Raw genomic sequence first — 8,421 nt, 5'->3', positions numbered from 1 at the left:
TAAAGCTTGCTGTATGGCTTAATGTCTCGAATGTTTGGCTCTGTCCTTTACTGCCGGGCGAGGCTGTGCCCGCTGGGGCTCTTCCCGCTCCATCCCTTATTGCCGGGCGAGGCTGTGCCCGCTGGGGCTCTTCCCGCTCATCCCTTATTGCCGGGCGAGGCTGTGCCCGCTGGGGCTCTTCCCGCTCCATCCCTTATTGCCGGGCGAGGCTGTGCCCGCTGGGGCTCTTCCCGCTCCATCCCTTATTGCCGGGCGAGGCTGTGCCCGCTGGGGCTCTTCCCGCTCCATCCCTTATTGCCGGGCGAGGCTGTGCCCGCTGGGGCTCTTCCCGCTCCATCCCTTATTGCCGGGCGAGGCTGTGCCCGCTGGGGCTCTTCCCGCTCCATCCCTTATTGCCGGGCGAGGCTGTGCCCGCTGGGGCTCTTCCCGCTCCATCCCTTATTGCCGGGCGAGGCTGTGCCCGCTGGGGCTCTTCCCGCTCCATCCCTTATTGCCGGGCGAGGCTGTGCCCGCTGGGGCTCTTCCCGCTCCATCCCTTATTGCCGGGCGAGGCTGTGCCCGCTGGGGCTCTTCCCGCTCCATCCCTTATTGCCGGGCGAGGCTGTGCCCGCTGGGGCTCTTCCCGCTCCATCCCTTATTGCCGGGCGAGGCTGTGCCCGCTGGGGCTCTTCCCGCCCGCTCCTCCCGTCAGGCAGTGCGGCGGGCAGCCCCGCCCCCCGGCGGTGGCGCCGAGAGTGGTGCTCATGCGCGCTTCAGCAAGCGCCCACCGCGCATGCGCGGGGGGGAGGGGACACGAACCCCGCGGAGCCGCCGGCGCGCGGCCCCTCATGGCCAAGCGGCGCGCGGAGCCCTTAATGTGTCACGTGCCCGTCAAGCGGCTCCTGCGCGAGCCGTCGCTGCCCCGCGCGGGCGAGCGGCGCCCCCGGGCAGAGCCGGCGCGCGCGGGCCCGGCCGCGCCGAAGCGGCCGCTGGAGGAGGCGGAGGCGCCGCCGGGAAAGCGGCTCGGGGCCGGCGGCCCCCGCGCCCAGCCGGGGGACGCGGGCGGCGGGCGGCGGCGGCGCGGCGGGACCGCGGTGCCCCAGGACGCGCCGGCGGTGGAGGGACGCGCGGGCGGCCGGGCCAAGGAGCGGGCCGCCGCTGCCGCCGAGGTAACTGAGCGGGATGGGCCCGGGTCGCTCGTCCGCGGGGAGGGAAGTGACGGGGCGGTGCCGGTAGCGGCTGAAGCGTGTCTGCAGGACGCGGGTGTCCGCCGGGGGTGCTGGCGGGCTTCCGCCGGCCAGGGCGCAGCGCTCTGCCTCCCAGCCCCATCTGCGCCTCCTGGCCGCGGGCCTCTTAAAGGGCCTTTTATTTTTGTCTTCCTCGAAGCAAGAGAGTATCATCCAGGTTTACCGATCCCTCCCCCGCTCCGGGCCATGAAATGGATGGGAAACAACCTTTCCACGTTACCTGAGGTTATGCTCAGCTTCATCCCTATCCAGCAGCGCGGTGGAAGCTTGCAGAGGTTATTCTGCTGGCGCCTCTGTTGTGTGAGGGTTGGGCTCACTACAGCGTCAGCTTCCTAAACTAAGTGGTTTGACATTTAATAGCAATTCCAGTGCTGTCCTTTAACCAAAACGTTTAGCGGAGGCGATCAGAGGAAGAGCATCAGTGTCGTAGTGATCACAGTATATTGAAACTACTTTCCTGGTTAACTTTGAACAGTACACGTTTTTCTTCCTGGCCTTGACTGCATTTTACACCGTAGCTCAGGAAACAAAATCTGGTGCTAAGAAAATTTTAATTAAAAAACCAAAGAAAATACCACACAACCAGAAAAAAAGCTTGATCAAATTTCACACCTGCTTCGAAGTTTGGTGCATGTTAAACTCACTTTGCCTTCCACCTGGATCTTTTAAGTAAGACCAAAGTATTAGATTCAGTGATACAGAAGTGACAGAAAGTCTGATCAGGTTAGATGGGCTTTGAACTGCAGTTGTAGACTGCAATTTTGAGAGTTTGAGGCCTTTCGTAGTATAACACCCATTTATGATCTGTAAAGAAAATAGTGGCTTTTCTCTTTCAAGCTCTGCCTTTTTGTGTTTTCTTGGTTGATTGGTTGATTAGTGGGTTTTATTGGTGACGGATGGTAAAATTAAGGCAAAAAAATTCACAAAAATTCTATGTCCTATGACTATTATACAGCCATTTTAAACACAAGCATCTCTTTCATTTTCAAAGAGAGAACACGTGTGTTCGTAAGCATAGTAATTAAACAAATTGAACAAACCTCTACAGAACAGTTTGACACCCATCACAAGTATAATGCTGAACTTTTTCCATACTCTTGGTGTTATCTGGCATAATTTTGTAAGCTTTAGCAGCGGTAGGAAGACCACAAGCCCCTTGAACTGCCACACAATAAAGATTAGTTCTTGATATACAATGTTTTTCTAGGAGAGTATTTTTAACAGGTTGTTTCCGTAAGTACAGTATTGTATAAAGAATGTATTAGTTTTAAAATAAAGCTTGGTTAACACCTCAGGCTAGAGATATTTCTTCCAGTTTTTGTGTGTCCTACCTGTATATTTTAAATCTTTCATAATGATATTTCTGATGATGATTTTTACACCTTTCTGAAAATACAATCCCTAGGTTGGTACTATTCTTTGCTGTTTGTGACTTGTATATTTCAATACATTAATAAGTATGATCAGGATACTGTTAATTTCACACTGTTTTTGTTAAACTTTAAGGCATTATATTACGGTTGGACAGAGAAGAAAGATTAATTTGATTTTATTTCCAAGTACAGTTTTGCAACTAGAGTTGAAAAACTAAATCCCTAAAAATTAAGCAACTTAGTCTATAGAAACTGGGCTTTTGTGTCTCTGATCTTGCTGTTTATTACCTACCTTGACAGAATTTCTACTCAAAACCTATATGGAAACATACTTAGCTGAAGGTGAATATTTGGTAGTTTATTTTGCCTTTTAGGTACGAATGTTTAGCGTTTGTGCCTGTCTTTTGTACTTGATGCTTTTTTTCATTTTCACACTGAAGTATTGCTGATCTGTAAACTTGAAAACTCTTGAGATTAATTATGCTTGTAGTCTTTAGTCCAAAATTGAGTATGTGTTTATGAACTCTTAGACTCTAATCCTTTTGAAATGAGGGTGCTGTCATTTGCTTTATGCATACAAAGCATCTGGCACAGGACTCTGATTTTGACTGCTTAGCTCTCATTGTGAGCAAAAACTTACTAAAATGTCAGGGGAGTTCAAATTATGCAAGGGAGAATTTGTAAAACTAATTGACAGTTTCTGAAACTCCAGTGCCTGAGATTTTTTTCAAAGAATTTGTTCTCCACTTGCCCTGCACAGTTCTGTGTGAGTGGTGCTGCCTAGGCTGAAATACAGACTGGAAAATCATCCCTCCCACATTTGTCAATAGTTGTTAATGCAGTGCAGTACAAAATTTCCAGTTTACAAGAATGGGCAACTACTTTTGGTTTGGCTTTCTTCCAGTTTCAGTATAATCAATTTTTTTTTTCCTGTGTCACAGTGTCAGTTAATTGGTTTTGGTCTCAGTTAATGGAACTTTTGTTCTTCAGTATTTTCTGAAGACAGTCTTTGCCAGTGAGGAAATTCACGTTAGTAGTATTCTACAGGCAAGGAACCATCTTACTGCTATGAAATGTCTATGCCTTTTGTCCTCTCTTAATTATTAACTATTTAAATTAAATATTCAATTATATAATGTATAATATTAAATTAAAATATTGTTAATTATTTAAATCGTGCAGGGCTTTAGCAGTAGAAGGAGGTTGCTTAGTACAACAGATTGTAGTTCAGGAGAGAGCTGTGTGGTAACAAATAGAAGAATGTATTTTTAAATTGGAAGTATGGTGATTTTATGTACTTCTCTCTTTTGGGAACTGGGGGAAGCATAATTTTTCAGTATTTGAGAAGGTGTAGGGATGATACTCACCACTATTTTTTTTTTTTTACTCTGTTGCAAAACCGACAGACAAGTCGTTAATTTTTTCAAGAGCCACACTGCCACACTGTAGAGGCCCAGAGAAGTTGATTTTAGTCACACTGTGGATTGTGGTGGTGCCTTGACCCTTCGCACGCTGCACTTTGGTCTCTGAGAAATACTAAAACAATTATACCAGTTTATTTGTTAAAAATACTTCTATTCAGCATCTGTTACAGCTGAGACAGTAAAGTAAAATACTTAAAAATTCAAATTGTATGTTAGGAAAAATGCAAACCCAATATAACATGGAAATGCACTATTTTAGGTTTGTGGCAGCATTCAGTGTTTTTATATACCACAAGAAAACACATGCTCATGACGTAAGCAATGGCTTAGGTCGTTCCTCTTCCTAGGTCTATCATGTCCATAGAAAGAGCACAGAGTGGCCACTGTTCGTAACTGTGACATGGCTATAAACAGGCGCTGTGTTTTCTTGTAGACATTTTTTAAAAAATTGTGATGCCATATTAAATTAGTGGATGAGTACATGTTTCTCCAAGGTTTTTTGAGATACGATCTAGTTAGATAGGTTGGAGCATTGTGCTCATAATGTCAAGATTGTGGGTTTGATCTCCATATGGGCGATTCACTTAAGAGCTGGCCTTGCTGATCCTTGTGGGACCCTTCCAACTCAGAATATTCTGTCATTCTCAAGCTTTCCTCTCTTGAATACAAAATTTGGATACAGAAAAGAAGAAACAGAATGTGGTTTAAACACTATAAAATGGTTTATTTATCTTGGCAGTATCATCCTTCTGAGTTGTTATTAAGTAGCTAAATATATTCTTCTGAATGCCAGTTTCTAAACATGCATGAAATTTGTATATTGTTAGGAGAAGAAAAAGCAGGGACCAGATTTTGTATGCAAAGTCCAATAATTGCACAAGTTTTACACTATTTTTCTGTGCAAAAGTTGTAAGTTGAAGAAATCAGTGGAATTAAGGAAGTTATTACGTAATTCTTTGCAAGAATGTTAGGAAAGGTAAAAGTAAATAATGATCTAGTTAAAAATCATGAAATTAAAGTAATTGTTAATATGTAACAGCTGAGTAACTCTTCCTTGTTTCAGTTTCTCATATATAAAAAGTTTCTTTTTATTATTTTCTGCTGCTGGGATACACATTAATGTTTTGTTAACTTTTTGTTTATTTGTCTCTTTTCAAAGCAAGAGGAAGAATTCTGTCAATATAACTCATTTCTGTACTGGAGAGCACCGCTGCCTGCTATTGATTTGTCTGATATTCAGAACCTAGAGGAAGAGACTGCATCAGACGCTAAAACTGCTGCAAGGACTGACACCACAGAGACTGAGATGGAAACCTGATCAGTTGTTTCATAGCTGTGCATCTGTTCCCAGGAAACTTGTTTCCATCGAGATTCAAGTTTTGTTCCTTGGGTGAATAATAAGCATGCTTATGCTGTCTTGGAGAAACTGTTGTGGCAGTCTTTAAAAGCAAATTTGAGTTGCCTAAGGGGATAGGATAAACGCTATTGGGTACTTAACAGTCAGCTGCCTGAAGGTGTGCAGTAAGGAGGAGGCTGCAGTGTCTAAACAAGAATACTTGAAAACATGGAGGCAGACTAAAAGACGAATACAGAAAATTAGAACTTTGAGATGCAATTAAAAGAAACAAGTGGATATGTTACATGTCAAAAGGAAATGGAAAGTCATTTTATCTGTCCTGAACAAAAAAAATGTGGTACCTGAAAGTGAAATATTTAACATATGAATTTATCATAAAGCACACAAACTGTAGTGATTTCTAATGTGGTTTTTTTTCTGTATGATAGCTAAACCAAAAAATAAAGAGTCTATCAAAATCAGACAAAACATTCCCTTTTCTATGCAAACCAAAAACCAAGTGTGGCAGAGAAGGGGAAGGAAAAGGGGCTACTTTCTGCCAAAAGCTGCCGCTGTTCTAAAAGGTTTCACGTACTCATTGTGAAAAAGATTTTTAACTTTCTCTTTCTCACATTGCGCACAACAGTGGGCACCCAGCTTTTATGTTTTTGGTTCATTCTAAAGTTACTGCTGTTCTTAGTCTTTGTGACATTAGCTGTAAACCAGTTGATAGCATCTGAATGACAGGTTTGGGCAGGTGTGTCAAGAAAAGTTAGTGCAATATAAAGAGACCACACACACTCTTTCAGACTTTACTGAATGAGATGTAGTTTTTGCAGAGACTGTGAATCTTGCCGAAAGTTTTTGCAGAAGTTCAAATTCAAATAGTAGTTTTTTGCTGTGAAATACGAACTTAATGTTTGTGATTTGCAATTTATTTACAAACTGAAGTACAATTAGAAAGACGTCTTTAATAATAGACTGAAGTTGTATGGGAAGATTGTTACATTTTGCAAATGCGATTTGTCTTTAAGGATAGAAAACAATGTATTTTTTCTGTAATCATTATGGAAAAAGGCAACTTTTGAATTTTATTTTTTTCTAATAATGTGTTTGCTAAAGAACAATAAAGTTTCACCTGTGTGTATCTGAAAACTTTGGCACTATTACTATGTGAAGTTCTTGACTTTATTTCATAAGATTGTTGCTTCTATAATGTTGATGTATTAAGTCTTTTTGCTTAAAGTAGTTAGCTTGTCAGCTTTCTTGGTAGCTGTTTGGAAACTTTTTCCAGTATTTGTGCTGCATACGTATCTGTATTTTTTACTTATTCATTTAGCTTGTTAAGATCTCTGAATACCTACTGAAGAAAGGAGAGGTGGCTTAGTGACTTAAGCAGTTCATGGTGCCTCTTTGGATATCCTCCTACCTTCTGCCAGATTAGCTAGATACATATTTGGACAATAAGTACTTTTCTCAGACAGCTTTAACATTTTGTTTAAGTCCAAATATGCCAACTTGTCTTAGGAGGTACTTTGAAATTTTTTAAAAAAAAAACTCCTTCTCTGTCAAGATGGCTATAAAACTGGTGTTTCATGTTTACTATAGCCAAAATAAATTAGTGAAAAAAATAGATCTATGAATTTGTTGAGGTGTTTGGATTGGTTATATGATCTAGGGGTTTTTTGACCCTAGATAATACATGTGTTCCTGTATTTGTGAGTTTTGTAATATTTCGCACCATCCAGTGTTCTCAGGATCCAGTATCTTGCATTATTAGCTAGCATCTTTGCAACACACTTCCCTCATTTAAAATCTGTCATTTATGGGACAGAAGATGTTTTATTATTGTCTTTGAAATACATGTTTTATCTGTTCCATGACAAGTAAGTCCTGGACAACAAATTAAGCTTGCAGTGTGTTGTAAGCCATATGTTTACTTCATTTGCAATTGTGCTGCAGGCAAGCACTTTCCTTTGTTCCAGTTGTGGACTGTTACAGGCTGGAATGTTATGGCTACTTTTATAGCATTTCCTGAGCTGATTCATTTTTTCCATTCATCTCTTTGCAAATAGAGGTAAATTTAAAAGCCTTGGAAAACTACCTGAAATTACTGTTGAGAGTCTGGGTAATACAAAAGGCTGGGCCAGTAAGGGGGAGTGATGATAGATTACATAACCTTTGCATTAGAGCTGACAAAAGGTATGATAAGAAACTGCATTTCTCAGTGTCCGATGTCTCCAGATGCCATGTGACACTGAGCTATCAAAGGCTGGTCTTGACTTCTGACTCAATTTTTCTAGAGACCTTTCATTCAAAAGCTGTATGTAAACTGTATGTAAGCTTAAGATGTTTTAATTTGCATATGCATTAATATCCAGTGAGAAGAAAATGTTCTTTTAAGATAAATGTCATCACACATCCTGAGACAATTTGGTAGCTATACACTGACTGACAGTTTTAATTTGATATGGTTTTAAATTTCAGGGGAAAAAAAATTATTTGTATTTCCTCTAGTTAACTGGGAGTTTGGTATTCTCCAAAATATTTCTCTTTAAAAGGAAAATACAGTGTCCCAAGCTTAAGAACTTGTAAGGGGTAACCACATCTAGACCCCACCCAGGGTGATCAGGTGCTGCATCAGCAAGTAGCACAGTAAGGGTACAGGCATAATCATAAGTCAACTGTGGGAGTAAATATGTTTCAGAGCAGATTTAAACAGCAAAGTAGTATGACCAACATTTAGTAAAGTTTTTACATTATTCTAAACTAAAGGCCTGTTTTACGTTGTCTGATTTGTGTTTATTGAAGGCCTGAATTATGTTTATGGTTCCCAAGATAGATAAGGCTCTGGGAGAAGATTAAAGCTCAGTCCAGATCAGGAAAGTGAAGAATGATTATGGAAAACAGGCTGCTCAAGTAAACATGTGTTGGGTAAGTAGACCGTGGTAGAAAGAAAGGGGAAAAAAAAGTGGAAGATAGAAGACAGGTGATCATCAAGTAACTCAGCCTGTGAGTGCATGTATATTTGGCCAGCAGATCAATGACAATATTTTCAGCAT

The 8,421-nt window shown here is 41.8% G+C and overlaps 1 protein-coding gene across 1 annotated transcript in view; it reads left to right on the top strand.

The window, feature by feature from the left end:
- Window positions 1-812: 812 nt before the first annotated feature.
- The window catches only part of TRPM6 (transient receptor potential cation channel subfamily M member 6), a gene marked incomplete at its 3' end in the record, with an annotated part of 102,597 nt that continues 94,988 nt past the window's right edge, over window positions 813-8,421 (top strand). The window contains exon 1 of the mRNA XM_082302208.1: window positions 813-1,148. Within this exon, the coding sequence (XP_082158334.1) occupies window positions 828-1,148 (321 nt within the window). The 5' untranslated portion in view covers window positions 813-827. The remainder of the gene's footprint in view (window positions 1,149-8,421) is intronic.

Source organism: Coloeus monedula (assembly GCF_965178545.1).
Source record: "Coloeus monedula genome assembly, chromosome: Z".
Taxonomy (NCBI): domain Eukaryota; kingdom Metazoa; phylum Chordata; class Aves; order Passeriformes; family Corvidae; genus Coloeus; species Coloeus monedula.
The sequence above is the reverse complement of the archived record's forward strand: the minus strand, read 5'-3'. Positions and strand labels throughout refer to the sequence as shown.